The sequence below is a fragment of the Hibiscus syriacus genome, unplaced genomic scaffold, assembly GCF_006381635.1.
Source record: "Hibiscus syriacus cultivar Baekdansim isolate YM2019G1 unplaced genomic scaffold, ASM638163v2 tig00013285_pilon, whole genome shotgun sequence".
NCBI classification, from domain to species: Eukaryota; Viridiplantae; Streptophyta; class Magnoliopsida; order Malvales; family Malvaceae; genus Hibiscus; species Hibiscus syriacus.
In genome coordinates, this window is record NW_024062299.1 from 1,428,243 (window position 1) to 1,453,639 (window position 25,397).

The 25,397-nt window shown below is 38.0% G+C and overlaps 2 protein-coding genes and 1 pseudogene across 3 annotated transcripts; all 3 read right to left on the reverse strand.

The window, feature by feature from the left end:
* Positions 1–635: 635 nt before the first annotated feature.
* Positions 636–3,608, reverse strand: LOC120206084 (cysteine-rich receptor-like protein kinase 10). Its single transcript, XM_039205835.1, is given in 8 exon segments — positions 636–990; positions 993–1,092; positions 1,165–1,315; positions 1,394–1,631; positions 1,713–1,923; positions 2,326–2,447; positions 2,532–2,681; positions 2,772–3,608. Coding segments are annotated over 8 exon segments (1,974 nt in total). The 5' UTR covers positions 3,553–3,608; the 3' UTR covers positions 636–769.
* Positions 3,609–4,460: 852 nt separating this feature from the next.
* On the reverse strand, positions 4,461–12,017 carry LOC120206087 (annotated as a pseudogene).
* Positions 12,018–22,286: 10,269 nt separating this feature from the next.
* Positions 22,287–24,967, reverse strand: LOC120206085 (cysteine-rich receptor-like protein kinase 15). 2 transcript variants are annotated; one of them, XM_039205837.1, is made up of 7 exons: positions 24,205–24,967; positions 23,982–24,098; positions 23,682–23,872; positions 23,416–23,563; positions 22,977–23,214; positions 22,756–22,906; positions 22,287–22,672 (listed from the first exon to the last, which is right to left on the reverse strand). In XM_039205837.1, exons 1-7 carry the CDS (start codon positions 24,965–24,967, stop codon positions 22,373–22,375), a joined length of 1,908 nt encoding a protein of 635 aa, XP_039061768.1. In that variant the 3' UTR covers positions 22,287–22,372. The 2 variants fall into 2 exon arrangements, with proteins under 2 accessions (XP_039061768.1, XP_039061767.1); XM_039205836.1 differs by having other exon boundaries at positions 23,353–23,563.
* Between the last annotated feature and the right edge of the window lie 430 nt (positions 24,968–25,397).

The window sequence follows — 25,397 nt, forward strand, 5'->3', positions numbered from 1 at the left end:
AATCTTTTTAATTATTGATAACGCACATACACCCGTAGACGTAAATGCTTAATCTCAATACTTCTAAGAAAAATAACATTTCCTTTGATTACTGAATACTCTCTTTAATTATTAAAATCGTTTAATGAGTTTAATGTAAAATAAGATTTGATACAAATTCATTATTATTCATTTATAAAGTATGATTCAATGGACCCGTATTGTATATTTATTGTAATTAAATGTTGGAAAATAGGTTTGGAAAAGAAATGAGCGCACGAAATGATGCTGATGGGAAGTCTCCCCACATAGCATGGTTTACAGCTGTTTTGTTGGGGGAAAAAATGGCAAAAAGCAAGAATCTTGAAACATGCCTAGGTAATTATTTACACTTCATGTAAAACATGTCATGTGATTAAAAATGGTGGATCCCTAGTTCAGAGTAGCATGTGAATTTGTAATTTGGGTATGGTATCTTTGAAAATGTTAAAATATTTAATCAGGTAAGTTAAGTTAATTATTTAATTTAGTTCTTACACTGATTGATGTAGCATTTTCATGTGATATGGTTTAGGAATTCATAAAATAATTTTTTTTCAAAAGCAGAACATTAAAAACATCAAGATCACGGGCATAAATAACAGTATAATGCCCGCTAGTTAAAGTACACAAATTCTGCTACTGATAGAAATCATAATCGTACATTGGGTAAACGAAAGCTTATTCAACATTGGCAATAGCTATGAACCTACCTTGAGGTTAAGGACGATGATGCATCCTTTAACTCGCATTACCGGGGGTCCAATTCAGTAATAGATACTTCATTGATGGACAATGGAATGGATTGACTGGTAGATTCAAGCCCTTTGTATGGCATACTCCCATCCGTTCTACTGTGATGCACAAATGCCGGTTCTTTAGGCATTGGTAGTGTGGCAGAGTAACTGTTAAGCATGAGAACAACGGTAGCCATCGTCGGCCTATCGGCCGGATCTTCTTGAACACACAATAACCGAGTTGAATACATCTGATGACTTCATTTCTCGCGTAATTGTCCCGAAGAACAGGGTTTAACAATTCCAGGGGTCTCTCATCCTTCCATAGCTTCCAAGCCTGCATTGGTTCACCCAAGGTTGAGTGAGTTATTAATACTCGCACAAGGCCAAAACACTTATTAATACTCACGTAGTTAATGAGGTCCTCAGCACCATCTGTTTGATAGAAATTACTGTTCCTTTGGCCACTTATGATTTCCAGAACTAAAACACCGAAGCTATATGCATCCGATTTCACGGAGAATTGTCCTTGCATCGCATATTCCGGAGCCATATAGCCGCTGTCCAACCAGTAACATATATCAGAGTAATGAAGGTGTTGGTCCATTCAACCATTAGGGTGCAATGCAACAACTTACTAGGTTCCGACAACTCTTCTGGTGGTTCCTTGAGTTTGATCGACACCGAAAATCCTCGCCATGCCGAAATCTGATATCTTGGGGCTCATGTCTCCGTCTAACAATATATTGCTGGCCTTGAGATCGCGGTGGATGATTCGAAGCCGAGAATCCACATGCAGATAAAGCATTCCACGAGCAATCCCTCCTATTATCTTGTATCGTCTCGACCAGTCAAGTTGTCCTTGTTTTGCAGGATCTACAACGAAAACAAGCATTTGTGTTTACAAAATCAGTCTCTTGAAATTCTCAGGTCTTGGCAAAGTATGTGAGAAAATACCGAAAACAAAGTAGTCCAGGCTCTTGTTGGGCACATATTCGTAGATTAGTATCTTTTCTTCTCTTTCCAGGCAAAAGCCAATTAGCCTCACTAGATTTCTATGTTGAAGCTTGGCTACCAACACGACCTCGTTTTTAAATTCCTCTGCACCTTGGCCTGAACCTCTTGATAGCCTCTTCACAGCTATTTCTTGTTTGTTAGGAAGGACACCCTGAGCATATACAGACCACTCTTCAATCAATAAATGCACTTTGCTCCCTTTTATTTTAATTATAATGATTCATATATGATTCATTGATCCACTAATTCAAACGAGATACTATAAAAATTCAATTAAAACGATCATTCAATTCATTTTATTCCATTACAACATCAAAACTTGAAATGGTTATATTTTACACATTGAAATATAGATTAACATATTTTGACACATTGAAATGGTTATATTTTACTCTCCTACAGTCAATATTTCATCGTTTTATTTGTTTATATCATTTTCCAATTAAATTTAAATTATTAATTTTTTATGATAAAAACAGGTTGGGTCAAATCTGACATCAGATTGATTGATTTAAAATTTTGATTTGGGGGTAAGAAGTGAGAGTAACTATACCTTGTAAACATCACCAAAACCACCTTCGCCTAGCTTGTTAGAGTCTGAAAAATTATCTGTTGCTGTTTCAATTGTGGTAAAATCATACTGCAATGCCTCTACCGTGGTTATATCATACCCTGCTGCATAACCGAATACCAAAGAGTGTCAATTTCTTTGTGTGTGTGAAACACAAGGAAATAAAATTGTTATGGCTAATAACATACCATTTTCTGCCTTGATAGCATCGTACTTCTTTCTTCTCATCTTTAACACCCAACAGGCCAGAAAGAAAATCAAAATGATGACAGCAATTGGAACAACAATGGCGACAATTATTGGCCATGATCTTTGGCCGTTCCCGTTCCCTCCTGAAACTATAATATGCAGCGGTTATATATTATAAGGTCGAAAAGGATAAACCTGAAGAATGAAAAAGAACCTATGAATGGAAAGTGAGGATATACTTGGAGCTGGAGGAGAAGGTGGAGGTGCAACTGCTGTTTGATTATAGAACGAGTAAATTTCATATCTAACGTTGCAGCTAGGACTCAGCACTCTTCCTCCTTGGCTTCCTCTTGGAAGATTTCCTATTGCGAATCGCAGACATCTATCGCAATCCGAGCTTGACAAATCCGGTGTACACTGACCCAGGCTGTACAGTGTTTGAATACTTGATAAATTGGCCGCTGTTGCTCTAGCGGCAAATTTTTTAGCACCTGGTGGTGTGTTTGCGGCAAGGGTTGCTGTCTCACTCATCATCGCTTCCACTTGCTGGTTGAATCGATCTTGGTCAGTAATATTCTGAGTGTTTCTCAAGATAATTGCAGGTTCTTCGGCCTCGGCAGAAAAGATGTTTACGTTCGAGTACCGTATTAGGCACTCGTCGTACCAAGCAATCGCTATTATTTCTACGGGACAACGTCGGGAGATGTCGGTGGCAGCAAAGGTGACGCACCCTTGGCAGGCTTCGGCAGAAAGGTCCCCACGGCAGAGGAAAAGACCGTATACCGTGTCAGGATTCCTGCCAGCAGTTGTGTTGTAGAAACCATTCCCACGGGTGCTGTTTGACGACAGCGAAGCCAATAAGCTACCGCGATTACCTCCGTAAGTGCTGTTTACAGAGAAAGTGGTTGTGTTTGGACAATTGTGGAAGCGATAAGTAGCCTGCTGAGCTTCAGTAGCAGGAAGCAAAGCAAGGGCTATTACTAACAGCAACAGGTTTATCAAGGCTACGAGCACACTCATTTTTTTCACTTACCAAGAAGCAAGTTTCTTTCTTTTAGCTTGGAATACCATAAACAAGTGAAGATACTGATTTATAAAAATTTATGAATTTATGACATGGGTGGTTTTAGTAAGGGCTAAAGTTTCAATCATAGGAAGGTTCACTGATCCTTAGAAAAATCTGAGTCAAACCAATTGATTTTTGAGTGGTTTGATTGGGAAAGATGAATAATTTCCAATGTAGCAGCTGGCTACATGATTACGTCCGAGACTGCGAAAGCACATCATTTCAATATGATGGACACACGCCAACCAAGTTTGCTATAAAAGCATACGTAGGGTTTAAAACATTTGAATCATTTTTCATGGTAACCTTTTAACGCATAAGCCAATCACTAAGGTGCCTTGATTTAGTATTATTCTTTCTAAGCTATTACATTAGACTTTTCCAACAAAACTTCAATGCTGTGTTTGATTTTTGTGGCGGATAAATGGTCTATTTATCGTGTTTTAGGTGTTGGAAATTAATAGTTATACTGTAAAATAAATCGTAATGTTGGTTATTAATATAACAAAAATAAAATAAAATTTGATCGTGTTGTGGATGAATTAATGTTTTGTATAATCTTTGAAATGAATGTTGCCAACTAAAGTTAAATATGACTGAAAATCAATTGAAAATAATAAATAAAATATTCTCATAATTTCAATAACAGTCTCTTATTGAAAACTTTAGTAAAACATTTTGATCTTTTTCAAAAGGAAATTTTATGTGTAGTACATGCGAAAGACACATAATTATTACAGACAGAGATCGGACGGAACGAGCAATGACAACAACACATATGAGCAAGGGACATGTCCACCGATACTATAGGATTCCTCTTCAACATTTCTAACATTTAGTTGTACTTCACTTGTAACAAGTATAAAAATCGAATTTTTAATAACTTTTGATAGGCTAGAATCCATAAGACAATGGCCCAATCAACGGGGCAAAAAATTTGAGATTGTGACCTCAGTAATCGAAAGCATTCCATCATTTGAACTGGATTCGGTTGGTTCTGCGACAACACGTCTAACATAAGATGCCAGTTCAGCTGGACGAGGAAGCATCATGTCATTGCTTGCTAACTTGACAATCACAGATGACATGGTTGGTCTGTCTGCTAGGTCTGCTTGCACGCACAATAACCCGATATGAATATATCTAAGCACCTCTGCAACCACACACGACGGAACAAGGAGCTGATCCACTACTTTCATTCCTTCATCTTTACACCATAGTTTCCATGCCTACATTCATGGCTTAAGATTATTAGTACGATCAGTATATTTGAAAAGAAAGTAGGGATAAAACAACATACAAAAGTTAGCAGGCTTTCACTGCTGAGATTAAAACCATTGTTCCTTTTTCCACTTATTATCTCTAACAAGAGAACTCCAAAGCTGAAAACATCAGATTTGATGGAAAAGAGTCTTCCCATAGCGTATTCGGGTGCCATGTATCCACTGTTTTAGACCATACAAGGAACTTGCTATGTTCCAACTACTCTCTTGGTATTTGCTTCATTTTTATCTTCACCGAAATTCTCGCCATATCAAAGTCTGAAATTTTCGGATTCATTTTATAATCGAGTAGAACATTGCTGGCTTAAAGGTCTCTGTGTATGATTCTGAGACGAGAATCTTCATGTAGATACATGATACCTCGAGCAATTCCTTTTATAATGTTGAATCGTTTCTGCCAATCCTGTTGCTCGGCAAAGTTCGAATCTTATATAAAAGCAGAAAGAAGGGAAAAATAAATGACTACAACGTCATTACTCTGTTTATTTATTTTTGTCATCTATTAGTTAAAGGTTAAAGGATCAAACCGAATAGGAAGAGGTCGAGGCTTCTATTGGGCATGAATTCATATACAAGCAACTTTTCGTTTTTCTCTAAGCAACAACCTAAGAGCCTCACAAGATTTCTATGCTGTAATCTAGCGGTTAACATGACTTCGTTCTTGAACTCAACAAGCCCTTGACCTCAAGTTTTTGAGAGCCTTTTAACTGCAATTTCTTTGCCATCTGCTAGTGTGCCCTGGAATAATTCTTTCCTTTACTTGGAATATTCGAAAATTCTGTTGGTTTTTTGGCAATATCTCACATTGGTTGTGTATAAAGAGGAGGAGAAATTCTTTTGTTATAAATAGAGGCCTCCTCCTCTTTAGTTTAGCATCCCACAAATATAAGCATTTTTCACTATTAAAGGCTATTTGTACTCTTTCTCTCTTTGTATATTTCCTCTATTAGTGAAATATTATTTTAGTAGTGTTCGAGGATATAGGCATAATTTTGGCCGAACCTCGCTAAATTTTGGTGTTCTCTTTTATGTCTATTTAATAGCTATTATCGGGTATAGTTGTTGTTAATTATTGTCCTATTAAAATTACTTATCTTGGTAGTTCTGTCTAAGGAAAGTGGGTTTTAAGAGGGACCATTGTGACCTTTCCTCCTTCTTGGGAATCTACTTTGAGGTGATTTTTAGTACAATCGTTTTCACACTAGTCACCTAAATAATAGTTTTCAAGGTAAATTTGTCATTATTGGTAGAAATTAACCCGAATTCCACAATAATTGGTATCAACGCTCTTGGTTTATTTTAGTATGCTCTGTGGTTGCGACTTAGGCTGATATTCCACATCAGAAAAAATTTCCTTGGGATAATTGACATTCCGCATTGACAGCTATTAAATAGAGTTTGTAGTAGAAATGGAAGACGACACAAAAACATCCGCAAGAAATGTTGTGACAAATGTTAGATTTGCAGTGGAGATTTTTGATGGCACCGGCCATTTCGGCATGTGGAAAAGTGAGGTTTTAGATGCCCTATTTCAGCAGGGTCTAGACATTGCTATTGAAGGAGAGAAACCAGATGATGTTGAGGAGAAATAATGGAAGAGGATCAATAGATTGGCATGTGGTACTATTCGATCGTGTCTTTCTAGAGAACAGAAGTATGCATTTTCTAAGGAAACTTCTGCAAGTAAATTGTGGAAGGCACTGGAGGAGAAATTTTTGAAGAAAAGCGGTCAGAACTAACTCTACATGAAAAAGAGATTGTTTCGCTTCAACTATGTACCAGGTACCACTATGAATGATCACATTACTATCTTTAATATGCTGGTGACTGATCTGATGAATATGGACGTGACTTTTGAAGACGAAGATCTGGCTTTGATGTTTATGGGATCATTTCCTGACGAGTTTGAGTATCTTGAAACTACTCTACTTCATGGGAAGGTTTATGTGTCTCTCAGTGAAGTAAATGCTGCCTTGTATAGTTATGAATTGAGAAAGAAAGACAAACAAGAAAACACAAGTGTCGAAGCAGAAGCTCTTTTTGTTAGAGGATGTTTGAAGAGTCAGAATAAAGGAAGGAGAGAGAGATCGAAGTCAAAGTCCAGATTGAGCAAAGATGAATGTGTCTTTTGTCGAGAAAAAGGGCACTGGAAGAAAGAATGTCCCAGGCTAAAGAATAAAGGCAAACCTGAAAGGGGAAAGGCTATCTCAGAATCAAATGTGGTCGAGTTTGGTGATGCAGATTCAGATTTCGCATTCACTGCTATGCCATCAATCAGCTGTTCCAGTTCATGGTTGTTAGATTCAGCTTATAGCCACCATATGACCCCCAATAGAGAATGGTTCTTTGATTTTAAAGAACTAAAAGGTGGAATTGTCTACACAGCAAATATCTTGACACACTTGGGATTGGTTCAATTCGCTTGAGGAATCAGGATGGATCAATCAGAACCTTAACAGGTGTCCATTATGTACCAGATTTAATGAGAAATCTCATCTCTGTGGGAACCTTAGAGTCAAAAGGTTTAGAAGTGAGGGCAAAAGATGGGATTATGAGGATTATCTCTGGTGCACTGGTGATAATGAAGGGAATCCAGAAAATAAACAATGTGTATTACTTTCTGGGTAGTACAATTGTTGGGACAACAGCAGTGACAGCTTCTACTAATGAACAGGAGTCAGAAGCAATCAGGTTATGGCATATGCGCTTGGGGCATGTTGGTGAAAAATCCTTGAAATTGCTGATAGATCAAGGATTATTGAAGGGTGCTCGGGCTTGCAAATTAGTTTTTTGTGAGCATTGCATCAAAGGGAATAAGACGAGGGTGAAATTTGGAACAACAATCCATGATACTAAAGGTATTTTGGATTATGTTCATTCAGATGTATAGGGGCCTTTCAAGACAACTTCATTGGGAGGAACGCACTATTATGTCATATTTGTTGATGATTTTTCCCGAAGAGTTTGAGTGTATACAATGAAGACAAAGGATGAGATGCTAGGATTTTTCCTTAAATGGAAAAAGATGGTGGAGACTCAAACAGGCAGAAAAATCAAATGTCTCCGTACAGATAATGGTGGAGAGTACAAAAATGATCCATTTATGAAAGTCTGTGAAGAAGAAGGTATTGTCAGACATTTCACTGTCAGATCTACACCACAATAGAATGGGGTGGCAGAGCGTATGAACCGAACATTAGTGGAGAAGGTTCGGTGTATGTTGTCTAATGTTGGGTTAGGCAAAGAATTTTGGGCTAAGGCTTTGGTCTATGCTTGTCACCTTGTCAACCGCTTACCATCGACTGCTATTGGTGGTAAAACACCATTAGAGAAATGGTTTGGAGAACCTGCTACAGATTATGATTCCTTACATGTGCTTGGTTACACGGTATACTACCATGTTAAGGAGTCAAAGCTGGATCCAAGAGCAAAGAAGTCGATCTTTATGGGGATCACCTCTGGTGTGAAAGGCTATCGTCTTTGGTGTCCAGAAACAAAGAAAATAATCTTCATCAGGTATGTTACCTTTGATGAATCTACCATGTTGAGAAAGGCGACTTCAGAAAAATTGGAGCAGACAGATGGAACTCCCAAACAGGTAGAGTTTGAAGGAAGCAAAATTGTCCCAGCCAGTAAAGAAACTAATGTTGACTCTACTATGGTAGAAGAAGAGTCAGATGAAGAAGAGGTTCAGACCCAAGAACCTCCACAACAACATGAATCAATTGCACTCAGAAAGGGAAAGAGGACCATTAGACAACCTGTTCGTTATGCTGATATGGTCTCTTTTGCATCACCAATTACAATTGATGACGTTCCTGACACTTTTAATGAAGCCGTCCAAAGTTCAGAACATAAAAAGTGGAGGATCACCATGAATGAAGAAATACAACCCCTTCAAAAGAATCAGACATGGAAACTAGCTAGTCTTCCGAAGGGAAAGAAGGCAATTGGGTGCAAGTGGGTATATGCAAAGAAATATGGATTTCCTGACAAGAATAGCATCCGCTACAAAACAAGATTGGTGGCTAAAGGCTACGCGCAAATGGAGGGAGTTGATTATAATGAAGTATTTTCTCCAGTTGTAAAACATTCCTCCATCAGAATTTTGTTGGCTTTGGTAGCGCATTTGGATTTGGAACTAGTTCAGATGGATGTAAAAACTACATTTTTACATGGAGACTTGGATGAGGATATCTACATGACTCAGCCAGATGTATTCAAAGTTGCTGAAAAAGAAAAGATGGTGTGCAAATTAGAAAAATCAATGTACGGTTTGAAGCAATCTCCAAGGCAGTGGTACAAGCGATTTGACAAGTTTATGATAGGGCAGAAGTACACAAGAAGCAAATATGATCATTGTGTGTATTTACGCAAGCTACAAGACGGATCCTATATATATCTTCTTCTTTATGTTGATGATATACTGATAGCTTCCAAGAGTCAAACAGAAATTGTGAAACTAAAGACTCAATTGAACGGGGAGTTTGAGATGAAGGATCTTGGTGAAGTGAAGAAGATTCTAGGCATGGAGATATCAAGGGATAAGAAATTGGGGAGGCTTTGTTTGTCTCAAAAAAAATATCTGAGGAAGGTACTAAAACATTTTGGTATGAATGAGAAGTCAAAACCAGTTAGTACACCTCTTGCTCCTCATTTCAAGCTCGGTGCATCCATGTCACCTAAGGATGATGCAGAACGGGAATACATGTCAAAGGTTCCGTATGCAACTGTTGTTGGTAGCTTGATGTATGTAATGGTGTGTACTAGACTCGATATTTCACAGGCAGTTGGGGTTGTGAGCAGGTATATGCATAATCCTGAAAAGGAGCATTGGCAAGCTGTGAAATGGATTCTGCAGTATATTCTGAACACCGTAGATGTTGGTTTGGTCTTTTAGCAGGACAAACAATATGGTCAGTGTGTAGTTGGGTATTGTGATTCAGACTATACAGGTGATTTTGACAAGCGTCGATCAACTACTGGTTATGTGTTTATATTTGCAAATGCACCAGTCAGTTGGAAGTCCACCTTACAGTCAACAGTGGCTTTGTCTACTATATAGGCAGAGTATATGGCAGTTACAGAGACTGTGAAGGAGGCAATTTGGCTTCAAGGGTTGCTTGGTGATTTGGGAATGGAACAGAAGCACATCAAAGTGCATTGTGACAGTCAGAGTGCTATTCATTTAGTAAAGAACCATGTTTACCATGCAAGGATGAAGCACATCGATGTTCGATATCACTTTGTATGAGAGATTCTAGAAGAAGGTGGAGTCATAATCCAAAAGATTCGGACCACTGAGAATCCTGCTGATATGTTGACAAAAGTGGTAACTGCGGTCAAGTTTAAACATTGTTTAGACTTGGTCAATATTGTTACAAATTGAAAGATGAATTTGCAGACACTACTGAAGATTAGATTTTTGAGAGATGTGTGTGGAATTTTCCAAGGTGGAGATTTGTTGGTTTTTTGGCAAAATCCCACATTGGTTGTGTATAAAGAGGAGGGGAAATTCCTTTGTTATAAATAGAGTCCTCATCCTCCTTAGTTTAGCATCCCATAAATATAAGTCTTTTTCACTATTAAAGGCTATTTGTACTCTTTATCTCTTTGTAATATTTCCTCTATTAGTGAAATATTATTTTAGTAGCGTTCGAGGACATAGGTATAATTTTGGCCGAACCTCGTTAAATTTTGGTGTTCTCTTTTATGTCTATTTAATAGCTATTGTCGGGTATAGTTATTGTTAATTATTGTCCTATTAAAATTACTTGTCTTGGTAGTTTTGTCTAAGGAAAGTGGGTTTTAATAGGGACTATTGTGACTCCTCCTCTTTCTTGGGAATCTACTTTGGGGTGATTTTTAGTACAATCGTTTTCACACTAGTCACCTAGATAATAGTTTTCAAGGTGAATTTGTTATTATTGGTGGAAATTAACCCGAATTCCACAACAATATCGACATACTTGATTCGCAATTTCACATAGATGAATTATAAAGCTAATTCAGACAACTATTCCTAGCCATAACTACCTTGTATACAGGACCAAATCCGCCCTCTCCTAGCTTGTTTTCATGAGAAAAGTGATTTTTTGCTGCATGTAAAGTATCCAATTGAATAGAAGGAAACTCCTGAGAGTTCCCCACATTTTCTCCACTAAAAGTTTCCGTGGAGTGCTCATTGGGAATTCTTCCCTCTACCATGTCAAGTAATAGATCTCATCGTCTGTTCTCTCTATGTTCTGTAATAAAATCAACATGTCATGGGCATATGAATATATTAAAAATAAATTTGCAAGGCTAGCCAAAAAGATGAGTCCATTGGATACCTTGATTGTTTCTCCTCCTCCAGATGAAGAAACCAGAGACAAAAACCATAGCTAGCCCAAAAATGGCTGATGAGCTTGCAACAAATACTGCGATCCAGTTTGAGTTGTTTCCTGTCTCTTGTTCTAATTAAATAAGGACATAATCAAATATTCTCAACTCGGTTCATCATAATGGCACGAATATCATAAAGGGAAATAATCAAAATTTATCAATGATCTGTGAGGATAAACCTTGAGCTGGAGGAGGTGAAGTCGCAACCGCTGTTTGATCATAGAACCGGTGAACATCAAATCTGACGGTGCAGCTAGGCTTCAACACTCTCCCCTCTTGCTTTCCGTCGCAACAAGCTGAAAGATTTGCTATTGCTCCTCGCATACATCTACTGCAGTCCGCGCTTGATAATTCAGGTGTACACTGGACAAGGGTGTACACTGTTGGAGAACTTGAAAATTGTGCTTCTTCAGAAGCATTTTTTTAGACCCCGATTGTGCATTTACCGCCCGGGTTACTGTAACATTCATAACCACTAGAGCCGTCGCTAGCTGGTTTAAACGGTCTTCTTGTGTAACATTGCTATACGTGGAAAATTCAGGCTCTTCGGCCAGAGATGAAAATATATTTCAATTTGAGTATCATAGGAGGCACTCATCGTACCAAATCACCGCCGATAGTTCAACTGGACAATGTTGAGAAATGTTGTTGGAGGCAATGATTACACATGCTTGGAAAACGCCAATTGAAATATCCCCTTGGCAGAGGAAAAGGACATACTCCATGTTAGGGCTGATGCCTTCGGTTGTGTTGTTGAAACTGGTTTCACTGGTGCCATTGGACGAAAGCGAAGATAAGACGACATCATGACTGGCTCGGTAAGTGCTACTGTTTATGGTGAAAGTGGTGGACGTGGTTGAGATAATTAGGCTGCTGAGCTTTAGTGGCGGGGCTAAGCATTGAAAGTAGTATTACTAACAGAGTTATGAAAACTGTGGAGATATGCATAATTAATTTAGTTTTGATGTCATTGCTTACATCAATTTAGTTTTGATGTCATTGCTTACATCAATTTAGTTTGGTGAAAATTAAGTATTTTTCTCATGTCTTAATTTCAATGGTTTAGATTATTTAGTTTAAAGAGTGGTTTAGATTGTTTCTTGTAACCTATAAATACCCTACTTGTATTTGAGTTTTATCATCCAACAATCAAAGCTTAATTATAAGCATTTGAAAGCTTTCTTAAGAGTTCTTCCCTTTTGCAATTTTGTGAGATTATTCTAAAAAGTTTTTTCTTCTTCTCGATCAATTAGAGTTTTTACTCTATTTTGATTCAACAATTGGTATCCGAGCCACGTTTTTAAGGTCTCTTGAAATTCTGAGTATGCTCTGTGGCTACAGTTTTTAACCGATCTTCCACATCAGAAAATATTTCTTGAGTTATTGTCGGGGTTATTACAAACCTTGTGGAGCTTCTTTGTGTTTAGAGTAATTTAGTACTCTGCACGTTTGTTACTCAAGCTTATTCGGTGTAGTCAAAGCCTTGCCGTTAAGATGGGTGATCTTCAAGTAATTGGAGGGATCAAGAAGCTCAACAACAAAAACTACAACACGTGGGCAACATGTATGGAGTCATACTTACAAGGTCAAGACCTTTGGGAGGTTGTCGGTGGTGGTGAAGTTACATAACCGACGACAGAAGATGTCAATGGAATATTGCGAAAGTGAAAAATTAAAGCAGGCAAAACAATGTTTGCTTTAAAGACCACAATTGAAGAAGAAATATTAGAGCACATTCGGGATGCTAAAACACCAAAGAAAACATGGGACACTTTTGTTACACTCTTTTCGAAGAGGAACGATACAAAATTACAACTTCTCGAGAATGAACTTCTATCAATGGCGCAACGCGACATTGCGGTTGCCCAATACTTTCACAAGGTGAAGTCGATATGTCGCAAAATTTCAGAATTAGATCCGACAGCTGCTATTGGGGAAGCCAGGATAAAAAGAATAATTGTCTATGGTTTGAGACCCTAATATCGAGGGTTTATTACCGCTGTACAGGGATGGCCGACACAACCATCGCTTGTTGAGTTCAAAAATTTGCTTGCAGGTCAAGAAGTCATGGCCAAGCAAATGGGAGGAGTCTCGCTGAAGGGTGAAGATGAAGCGCTCTACACCAGCAAAAGCAGAGGCACTTTTCAGCGGTATACTGGCAGTGGATCTAAAAAGAATGGTGACAAGGTGAAAAATTACCAAGGAAAGGGAGGCCCTCATTTAGGGGGAGCATCCAAGAATCGCGGTAATAGTAGAAAGTTCGATGGCAAGTGTTATAACTGCGGGAAGATGGGTCACATGGCAAAAGACTGTTGGACCAAGAAAAAGCCTGTTGAAAGTAATACTGCTACTTCTTGTTCGAAGGTGAATAGTGAAGATGGTTGGGATGCTTAAGCGTTATTTGCTACGGAGGAAGAAGAATTAGCTCTCACGGTAACAACTCCAGAACGGATTGACTACAAGAATGATTGGATCGTAGATTCTGGCTGCTCAAATCATATGACAGGTGACAAACAAAAGTTGCAAAACCTGTCTGAGTATAATGGAGGTCGTGTGGTGGTGACAGCTGACAACTCAAGGTTACCGATAACTCACATCGGTAAGATAATAGTTACGCCTCGATATAATACTAACCAGGTGCAACTCCAAGATGTTTACCATGTCCCAGGAATGAAGAAAAATTTGCTATCTGTGGGTCAACTAACATCATCAGGCCATTATGTCTTATTTGGTCCCCAAGACATGAAGGTTTATCGTGACGTCAAAATCTCAGAAACACCAACAATGGAGGGACGACGTTTGGAATCAATTTACGTGATGTCAGCAGAGTCTTCATATGTAGACATGACAAGGAAAAATGAGACATCAGATCTATGGCACATGCGGTTAGGTCACGTTAGCTATTCCAAGCTAAGTGTGATGGTGAAAAAGTCGATGCTTAAGGGGCTTCCTCAACTAGACGTGAGAACAGACACGGTCTGTGCGAGATGCCATTATGGTAAAGCACACCAATTACCATATGACGAGTCGAAGTTTAAAGCAAAAGAACCGTTGGAGTTGGTTCACTCTGATGTGTTCGGACCGGTGAAGCAATAATCAATTAGCGGTATGCGGTACATGGTAACATTCATTGATGACTTCTCCAGGTATGTGTGGGTTTTCTTTATGAAAGAAAAATCTGATACTTTCTCAAAGTTTAAAGAGTTCAGAGACTCCGCTGAAGGAGAAGTGGGAAAGAAGATATGTTGCTTGCGCACAGACAACGGAGGAGAATATAGATCAAACGAGTTCTCTCAATACCTAAGGGAATGCCGAATACGTCATCAGTACACTTGTGCCAACACGCCACAACAGAATAGTGTAGCGGAAAGAAAAAACAGGCATATTGCAGAAATTTGTCGAAGTATGCTACATGCAAAGAATGTACCTGGAAGGTTTTGGGCTGAAGCAATGATGACTGCAACCTTTGTGATCAACAGACTTCCTCAACCAAGGTTAGGATTTGTTTCACCCTTTGAGAAACTATGGAACATAAAACCTACAGTTAGCTACTTTCGAGTATTTGGCTGTGTATGTTATGTGTTTGTTCCTGATCATTTACGGAGCAAATTTGACAAGAAAACTGTTAGATGTATCTTTGTGGGATATGACAACCAGAGAAAGGGGTAGAAATGTTGTGATCCAATTAGTGGAAGATGCTACACGTCACGAAATGTGGTATTTGATGAAGCATCTTCTTGGTGGTCCTCAGAGAAGGAGGTGTTACCAGATTCGAGAGAATTTGGAGACAAGCTACAACAAAAGATGGGGGAGCATGTTGTTTAACTCCAAACAAGTTTAGATGAATCAAAAGATCCAAATGGCGATGATGTCGAACAAATAGTGACTCAGAATCCTTGGCAAACTGGCGTGTATCAACAACCAAACGAAGAAGGTGGGCCTAGTGAAACAGAAGAATCAATTCCACAATCTCAACTCCGAAGGTCAACAAGAATACGAAGGCCAAATCCCAAATATGCCAATGCATCCATAATTGAAGAAGCAACAGAGCTTGAGACGTTCGAAGAAGCATCGAAGAGTTCTGAGTGGATGACAGCTATGAAAGAAGAGATCGATGCACTTCAGCAAAATAAAACTTGGGATATTGTACCAAAGATAAAAGATGTGAAACTCATATCTTGCAAATGGGTTTACAAGATAAAGCGCCGTCCAGATGGGTCAATCGAGAGATACAAAGCGCAATTGGTAGCTCATGGTTTCTCTCAACAGTATGGACTAGACTATGATGAAACATTTAGTCCAGTGGCGAAACTTACAACCGTACGAGTCTTACTTGCACTTGCAGTCAACAAAGACTGGAACTTGTGGCAGATGGATGTGAAGAATACTTTTCTTCATGGAGAACTAGATCGAGAGATCTACATGACCCAACCAATGGGTTTTCAGAGTCAAGATCATCCTGAATATGTGTGTAAGCTGCGAAAAGCACTTTACGGATTGAAACAAGCACCTAGGGCGTGGTATGGTAAGATTACTGAATTTCTAACGAAAAGTGGTTATTCAGTAACACCTGCAGATTCTAGCTTGTTTATCAAAGCCAATGAATGTAAGCTAGCTATCGTGCTAGTGTACGTGGATGACTTAATCATAACCGGTGATGATGAGGAAGAAATTCTTTAGACGAAGGAGAATTTATCAGTTCGTTTCCAGATGAAGGAACTTGGACAACTTAAGCACTTCCTTGGTCTAGAGGTTGATCGTACACACGAAGGAATATTTCTATGTCAACAGAAATATGCTAAAGATTTGTTGAAGAGGTTTGGAATGCTCGAATGCAAGTCAACTTCAACGCCAATGGAACCAAATATCAAAATGTGTGCACATGAAGGAAAAGTTTTGGAAGATGCAACAATGTATCGACAATTGGTAGGTAGTCTGATCTACTTAACCTTGACTCGACCTGACATTTCTTATGCAGTTGGTGTGATGAGTCGGTATATTCAAAATCCAAAGAAGCCTCATTTGGAAGCAGTTCGACGAATACTGAGATATGTGAAGAATACAATTGACTATGGTCTTTTGTACAAGAAAGGTGAAGACTGCAAGTTAGTTGGTTATTGTGATGCTGATTATGCAGGAGATCAACAACTGGATATGTGTTTAAGCTTGGCTCCGGAACAATTTCTTGGTGTAGCAAAAGACAACCAACGGTATCATTGTCAACCACTGAAGCTGAGTATCGAGCAGCAGCAATGGCAGCTCAAGAGAGTACATGGTTGATACAGTTGATGAATAATCTACATCAACCAGTAGATTATGCAATTTCGTTGTATTGTGACAACTAATCGGCAATTCGGCTGGCGGAGAATCCTGTCTTTCATACAAGAACTAAACATGTGGAAGTACATTATCACTTTGTTAGGGAAAAAGTTTTGCAAGAAGAGATTGAGATGAGGCAAATCAAGACAGATGAGCAAATTGCTGACTTGTTTACAAAAAGCTTGAGTGTTAGAAAGTTTGAACATTTCCGTCGTCAGCATGGCGTGATTCAAAGAATGGAGGCTAACATTGAGGGGGAGTGTTGAAAATTCAATATTAGCCTAAATAAGTTCACACCTAAATTAATTTGATGTCATTGCTTACATCAATTTAGTTTTGATGTCATTGCTTACATCAATTTAGTTTGGTGAAAATTAAGTATTTTTCTCATGTTTTAATTTCAATGGTTTAGATTATTTAGTGCTTATTTTAAAGAGTGGTTTAGATTGTTTCTTATAACCTATAAATGCCCTACTTGTATTTGAGTTTTATCATCCAACAATCAAAGCTTAATTATAAGCATTTGAAAGCTTTCTTAAGAGTTCTTCCCTTTTGCAATTTTGTGAGATTATTCTAAAGAGTTTTTTCTTCTTCTCGATCAATTAGAGTTTTTACTCTATTTTGATTCAACAGAAAAGGCCATACTCCATGTTAGGGCTGCTTCCTGCGGTTGTGTTGTGGAAACCGGTTTCACTGGTGCCATTGGACGAAAGCGAAGATAAGACGACATCACGATTGGCTCGGTAAGTGCTACTGTTTATGGTGAAAGTGGTGGCGGTGTTCCGACAAACATGGTTGAGATAATTAGGTTGCTGAGCTTTAGTGGCGGGGCTAAGCATTGAAAGTAGTAATACTAACAGAGTTATGAAAACTGTGGAGATATGCATAATTAATCTCTAATAAAAGTTATCTCTTGGATCATCAGACAAGAGAGATCAGCTATGTAATGTATGATACAGTTTTCGCCATTGCAGACGAGTCGTTGATCCTTACTAAGAAAATCTGAGTCAAAACAATTGATTTTCCAATTGTTTGTGTATATTAAGTCTACCAAGAAGAAAAATCGGGTACTCACAAAATAGATGGAAGTGGAATATTCAATGTGTAAGCAGTTGCCAACGTCCAGCACAGAGAAGCACTCCACTTGACTTACAGATTATAGAAACGTATTCACCTAGGCATTGTAAGATGCAAAACTGCACTAATTAGTTTAAATTTATGGTCTAGATTGAATATCCGAAAATTAATTTCTGATTAATTTCATTTGAATTTAAATTCAAATTCTTATGAATAATATTTTAAACTATTAAATATTTGATTTTACATGGAACTTAAATTTTAAAATTATGAAAAAGAATTATTAACAAATTTAACCCTTTTGAGATCTCTATTTAAGAGGTAGTTTTGTAGCTATGGAGAAATTTTTTTAGTTATATATATATTGTTAGAGTGCAGTGTGGTTAGCAGGTTTTAGTTAGGTAGGTAGGTAGGTTGTTAAGCAGTTAGATGGTTAATTATGAAGCTTAAATATGCAGTGTAGTTTATACAAACAGTTTGTATCCATTTTCTGCAATATACGTTTTCTTCTTCACGAATATTTACTTCATACTCACTATTTTACTACATCATTTTACTGTTCATGTTTCTCTGTTTAATATATATATATATATATAAACTTTTTGTTTATGTTTATGTGATCTATTTCATATTGATTATGTTTTAATTTTTTATTTCAGATTTATAACAATTGATATCAAAACTATGATCCGATACTCATGATGATGATGCGATCATAAGTAGTTGCTTAATTAATTAGTTTCAAAAAAAATTATTTAGAGATAGGCAAGAAGAGTTTATTCAATGTGTTTTTAGTTGAAGGAGAGTAATTCATGGTCAATTTAACTATGTTGCAATGAATATTTGATTTATGTGATAATTGAAGTTGATGAAGATTTGAAGATTAATTTTCTTATAGAAATAAAAATTATTTTAGACTTACGATGACGTGATCATGTATAATTGTATAGTTTCAAGGAAATTTGTTGTTACAAATTGTGTTAATAAGATTAAAATATGCTATAAATGGAGAGCTTTCCGTTCTCATTTGTATTCATTCATCTTATTCCATTTAATCTCTTGGTAGAGTAATAAAGCTTTGAAACATTTACTCTATTTCTTTGTGTTCTTTGTTCTTAAGTTCTCTTTGTGCTTGTTGTCTCTCGTGGTGGCTAGAGTAGTCACGTTTGTGTTTACACTTCCACATTATAGTCCAATCTTAGTGGCTTGAGTGGCTACATTAGTGTTAAAGCTTTCGCATCCATCGAAGCCTTGAGGGCTTGGTTCCACTCTTTGGTGAGTTTGCATGCTCAAGAGGCTTGAGTAAGACTTACTTAGTCATAGAAACGACCCAAAAGCGTCAAGGAGCGTTTAAGGTCGCATGACCTGTCGGACTGAAACTCTAATAACTTGACAATAGAGGCTTGAAGATTCTAAAGGCGTGATAAGTGGTATGTTGTAATGAATTTTCAGTTGTAATGAATAATCTTTAATCAATCTAACTATGTTTTAACGGGTATTTAGTTTAACTAATAGAAACTAATCAAATCTACTGTAACACCCCAAATTAGGGGTCAAATTATGAGTTTTTGAAACTTATAGATAGTTTTAGAAAGTGCAGGAAATTCAGTGACCTAGTCTTGAATTTGCCCATTTTCTGTTAATGGTTAAAAATAAATCTGGTTAAACTTTTTTCCCCCAATTGGTAAGAACCAAAATTCCCGAAATATTTCCCTAACCTAGCATCTGTCACTCCGTCGAACCAATGTCGTATGCGTTGTCACGCCCTCCGAGCTCGCCATCGACCGTCGACCTCAACCCAACCCTGAGATTGCTCAAAGTTGTCATCGTCCGTCGTCAATTAGGAGAAAATCGCCAAAAAACCCCGTCGTTGCCCTCCTTCGATCCGCCTTGCTTCGACCGTCGGTAAGCATCACCACCACCTCCACTTGAAGCACTGTGGTCGTCCAACCAAAACCCCTAAGGTTGTTCGGTGTTAGATTTCGCCGTTTGCCATGTGGGCAGAACACCTCAGTTCACCAAATCCATAGTGTCGCCGCTAGTTTACCATCGATTCCGGCTAGTTTAGACATCGGTTTGGCTCATAACTGCCATCAGTGTACTCCCCACCTCCGTCCGCTCAAAACCCAACTGGTGGGACGGGTCAACGTCACCGGTTTCATCGATTGCTGGCATGGGTAAGCGTTTCGATCCTCTTCTTTTTGATTCCGTTGGATTTTGGCTAAAGAATGATGTTGTCTGGACTGATTTTGTCAAGTGCCTGAACATGGGGTAATCGGCCAACCACCCCAAGGCCGTCACAGGTGCCACGCGCCGTCGAGAATTCTGGAAAGTTGAGTCAACTCAGTCGAGTTGACCGAGTCACCCCGTTGAGTCAACTCGAACCGTTGACTTTGAACTGACCCGTTAACTTTGGCTAGAGTTGAGCGTTGACCGGTCAGATCGTTGACTTTGATCAGTCTGGCCGTTTATCGTTGACTTTGACTGAAAAAATCAAATTTTTTGAAAAGTCTTATTTTATATTTTTCGACGTCCTGAGTCTGAATTTGAAGTATGTTTTGCAAAATTCGCACCCGGTAAGTGGTTTTTTAGTGATTTATCTTCGGATTCAAGTTGATTTTTTGATTAAGTTCAATTTCTGACATAAAATTGTTTGTTATGTATCCGAGAAATTATTGGACATTTGATTCAAGTTCGAGAGTAACGTTGGATTCAAGTTTGAGAGTGATCGAATGGATATTAAAGGTTTGATCGGTAGAGCACAGAAATCGAGATAATACTTTACTACCTTTTGTATGCTTTCTGAAACACATATATAATTGGCACATGCATGAATGAATATGATTGGTCCATGAGATGTAGTTAATTACTAAATGGACTAAGTAACCTCAATGACTGATGATTAAGTAAGTGATTTGGATAAGTCTAGAAACACACCATAAGGGTTTGAACCCCGGATCAAGCACGTTGACGTTCACGAATATTGTTGCAATGTAGAAATGAAATAAAGACCTTTGGAATACCTGTTCGTCTCTTTAAGATTCATTCCGAGATGATTCTGAAGATGATCAATTCGAAAAAAATTGTCTGTATTAAAAAGTGAATACTCTGGAAGTGCAACGATTTGTCCGGTTGACATGTATCATTGATGGGAATTGTACAGTTTGAGTTAACTCTATATTCTGATAGATCGACACAAATCTTGAATGCCTTGAATCTTCGTTTCTCCCTTATCAGCTTAAATCACTCATGTCATATCTGAAAACACAAGTAATTCATATGCAAAGGATTCTGAATACTTTTCTGATTACATAGTGCCTCAGAAAAATATTTGAATATTATATGATCCTGATAAAATCACGTTCTAAATAACTGATGATCCCGTCAACTAATGAACTCTTTCAATAGTGATTCTAACTTCCGACATTCTATCGGTATCCTGAAGATCTGTGTTTCCCCTGCCCGATAAGATTATCATGTACCTCCAAATAATAATCTGGAATCTCTAGTGTGTTCCCTGACCACACAGATGTTTTATTTTATTTATGTTCTGATCTCTGATCACTGATCTGATTTCTAATATCTCTGTTTACTAACTGAAATTATTTTTATACGGGGTACTCTGGGACTCTGGTATGACTGAAGACTCTGGCAGGTTCAGTCGCTGCTGGTAATTCCTTGAATAGGTTCAGCACCGACTGGCAATTCCTTATGGACCTAAGGTGACACTTGGGTAACCTCTGCGGCCCCGAGAATCTTTCTTGGGTAGGCTCTCAGGCCCCAAGGTACTCCCTTAGGTTATGCAATTCTGGGGAGCTGCATATGGCGTTCGATTGGAGGGATTACTATAGTTTTTGAAAAATACGTTTTAAACTACTACTATTTTAAAAAGACTAATACCTTTTCACTAGTTTTGTGGGAACACACTAGACATCCTATTCTGATCTCCTGAACCCAGTTATCCGAAACATTTCCTTTGAACTTAAAACTTACTGTCTTTTATTATCTGAGATATCAGTGGGACCTCAACTCAATATAAAAGTCTGTAGATGTCTGAATCAATAAGGAAACATGTGCTTATCTGTTATTTGCATGTTCTTCAGCATCAACTGGTAGTTTTGTATTACTGAACTTTCCAAAGCTCACTCTGTTACTCACATTTTCAGGTTAAAATGATTGAACTAGTGCAGTTGTCGACATCAGTAAAGGAGTTCTACCGGCGTTGCTTGCAAAGTACGGTGCATGTGTTTAGAAGGCATGTAGGTTGTATTTTGGTTTTTATATCCGAGTCTAAAATCTTTTTTATTTTTGAATATTGTTAAATTTTACTGTTGTGTTTATAAATTGTTTTATGATTTTACACGTTTTAACAAAAAAAATTAATTTTTTTGGAAATTTTAAGGTGGGTCGCTCCGGTGACCCTAATGTGACATCTCAAATTGGATCAGGTCACCCGTATCGATACGTGGGTGTTACAGCTACCTCCCCTCAAAATGATTTTACCTTTTAACATAAGAAAAAATTGAAGAAACTACGAGTTCAATAACAGAGGGCAAGGCCTCTAATAAAATCTACTTCACCTCAACATGATTTTGCAGAACTTCAATTACAATTTTACCTTTTAACATGATTTGTACAAAAAGGAAATAGAAATTTTGAACATTCTACTCTACATATAGATTAGATTCAATTTACTCTCGGGGTCAATTTTTCAGCGGGCTGAGATATTAGACATTGTCATCTGATTTATTGATGGATCCGTTGTTGAAGACTGATCAACCGGAATCATTCTTCCAACCGAAAACGCAGGTTTTTTCGGTTCGGGAAGAGTGATCGTATGGCTTCCTAAGACAACTACTACATCGGACATGGTCGGTCTATCTGTCGGATCTTCTTGCACACATAAAAGACCGATATGTATGCATCTCTTGATTTCTTGTATCGAGCATGATTCCAGCAAACAAGGGTCAATCAATTCCAGTTCTTTCCCATCTTTCCATAGTCCCCAAGACTGCCAAATGCCAATGCATCCAAATAATCAAAGACACTAATGAACACAAAATTGCAGGCATGACAAATTACAGGTACACTTACATATGCAAGAAGTGTCTGAGCATGTTTAGTTTGGTAAAAGCCGCTGTTCTTTTGCCCGGAAAGAATCTCGAGCACGATCACGCCGAAGCTAAAAACATCCGATTTCACCGAAAATAATCCTTCCATCGCATATTCCGGAGCCATGTATCCGCTGTTTCAAGTTCAAGTACACACCTTATCAAGAGTGAAATTGTAAAGGCAAAGATAAAAGGGTTACTTACTATGTTCCCACAACTCTCTTAGTGTTGGCTGCATTCTGATTTTCACAGAAAATCCTAGCCATCCCAAAATCTGATATTTTGGCAACCATGTCTTGATCCAGCAATACATTGCTGGGTTTTAGATCTCTATGAATGATTTTAAGTCTCGAATCCTCGTGAAGATAAACAAGTCCTTTGGAAATTCCGGTAATAATGTCACACCATGTCTTCCAATCAATCTTCGAGCGTTTCTCGAAATCTGAAACAAAAACTAAAAGTTAGTTGATACTTTGATAATTCAATTAATACGTTATGAAGCTTGAGGACTAATTTAAAATCTCGACGATAGTTTAATAATGGACTTAAGCTTCTAACCTACCGAGGAAGGGGTACCTACCGAAGATGAAGAAATCAAGGCTTTTGTTGGGCATAAGCTCGTATATGAGCAGCTTTTCATCACCTTCTATCCCACATCCCAATAGCTTGACAAGATTCCTATGTTGAAGCTTTGCAATCAATATAACTTCATTCTTCAACTCTTCTAAGCCTTGCCATGATTTCCTTGACAGCCTTTTAATTGCCACTTCCTTCCCATTCGGTAACACTCCCTTAAAAGTTGTTGAATTCAATTGTCAATGCCATCATTTATTGTAATGATTGATTATAATTATAATTATAATTATAATTATTCATATACGAATTTATCCGAAAAGAACACTCAAATACCTTGTAAACTGTGCCGAAGCCGCCTTGTCCAAGCTTGTTTGAATCGGAGAAACCATTTGTAGCTGCCATTATTGTAGGTAAATCGAGGAAGGGGAACTCTTGAGAAGCTACCAACTGGCCTTCTTCTGTTATGATTACTTCCTTTGGACTTGCCAATTCATATAGCAGCGTTGTCTGGCTTCTTTCCAAATCTGCAAAAATTAAATAAATTATGGGTCTATAATTTGATTCTTTCTTTGATTACTGAAAAACAATTCAATATAAAGATAATCTGGTTGGAAATTTTCTGCAGCTATTTACCGATTTGTTTCCTTCTCATCGACCGGTTATATATAAAACGAGAACCAATGAGAAGTGCAAGAACCAGTGCTGCTGCACCTATTACTGCCATAATCATCCCCATGCTCCATCTATCCCCTGTTTCCAGGCCAAAATTAAATTTGGGGAGGTCAATATGCAATTTTACAACTTTTGGGACTAATTAATGCAAAACTATTTCATGTAAAGTTTAATGTTGATACACCTGCTGGAAATTCTGGGTATATTAATGGAGAATCCGAGGCGTTATAAAATTTGTACATTTGGAACCTGACGTTGCAGTTCCTGCTAAGAACACTTCCCCCTGTCCGAGAACGACAGCAGCCATTAAGATCTTTAAGAGCTGAATTTAAACAATTCAGACAAAAATCACCAGAAATGTCCCTGGTGCATTGAACAAGCCCATATATTCTTTCCTTCTTGTTAAACTTCACTTCTCCGGTCTCGAACATCAGCCCGGAATCATACGCTGCCGTTCTCGATATGTTGTTCATCAAAAACGCCAATACATCGTTGAAACGACCAGGATTCGATATGTTTTTCTCGTTGTCGTTAGAGTCTGGGTATTTTCCTGTATAAACCATCAAGGAACTGTTCTGAAATGAGTACTGAACCTGGCAGTTATCGTACCATACGATCGCTTCTCCGGTTCTGCACCCGTCCAGGACATCTCGACTGGCGTTTATAACGCAGCTTCGACATGTCGTAGCGGTAGCGTCACCTCGGCAAAGTGCTCGAGCGTAGACGTGACCGGCACCGTCTCCGAGCGAGGAGCTGTAGAAGCCGGTACTCGAAGTATTGGAAGGTAATGACTCGAGAACCGATTTAATGTTGTTGTCGAATGTGCTGTTGGTTGTGTAGTTCATTGTGTTGTCTGAACAAAAACTGAAGAGTGGATTTGCAGAAACTTCCCTGGAGAACATCGTTAAAATCAACAAAAGAATAGATGAAAGTGAAAATTTTCTCATTCTGTTCTTTGAAATATTTTTTTTTAATTGCATTGCATTTTCTGCCATAAATCTGTAAATATGGAATTTGACTTATTTAGAAAAGTCAAATTGTTAATATGGTCAAAGCTGATGAACTGACAGACATGTGCTGAAGCTGGAAATTCAGGCAGCATTAAGAAGAAAACTCAGACTAAACCAGACAATCAACCATATAATTCTCATTTTCTTAGTTAAATGTCATTAATAACGACTGACTTGTACGTTATAATATTCAATACAAGATAGTATATTACTGGGTGAATTGAACGTAAGACTATATACACGGATACTATGGGTTAATTATACCATAATCTTAAGTTATGGTGTAGATTTGAAATTGATCCCAAACTCCAAAACTTTCCAATTGAGTCCTTCAAGTTTAAATATTATATCAATAAGGTACATTTAT

Bases quoted from the DNA above. Each gene is read 5' to 3' on its own strand.
- LOC120206085 (XM_039205836.1), bottom strand. From the start codon at position 24,967: ATGAGAAAATTTTCACTTTCATCTATTCTTTTGTTGATTTTAACGATG. The intron at 23,215-23,352 runs GTAGGTACCCCT...TTTTTGTTTCAG, and splicing joins CCTTGATTTCTTCATCTTCG to ATTTCGAGAAACGCTCGAAG. The intron at 22,673-22,755 runs GTAAGTGTACCT...GGCATTTGGCAG, and splicing joins CTCAGACACTTCTTGCATAT to TCTTGGGGACTATGGAAAGA.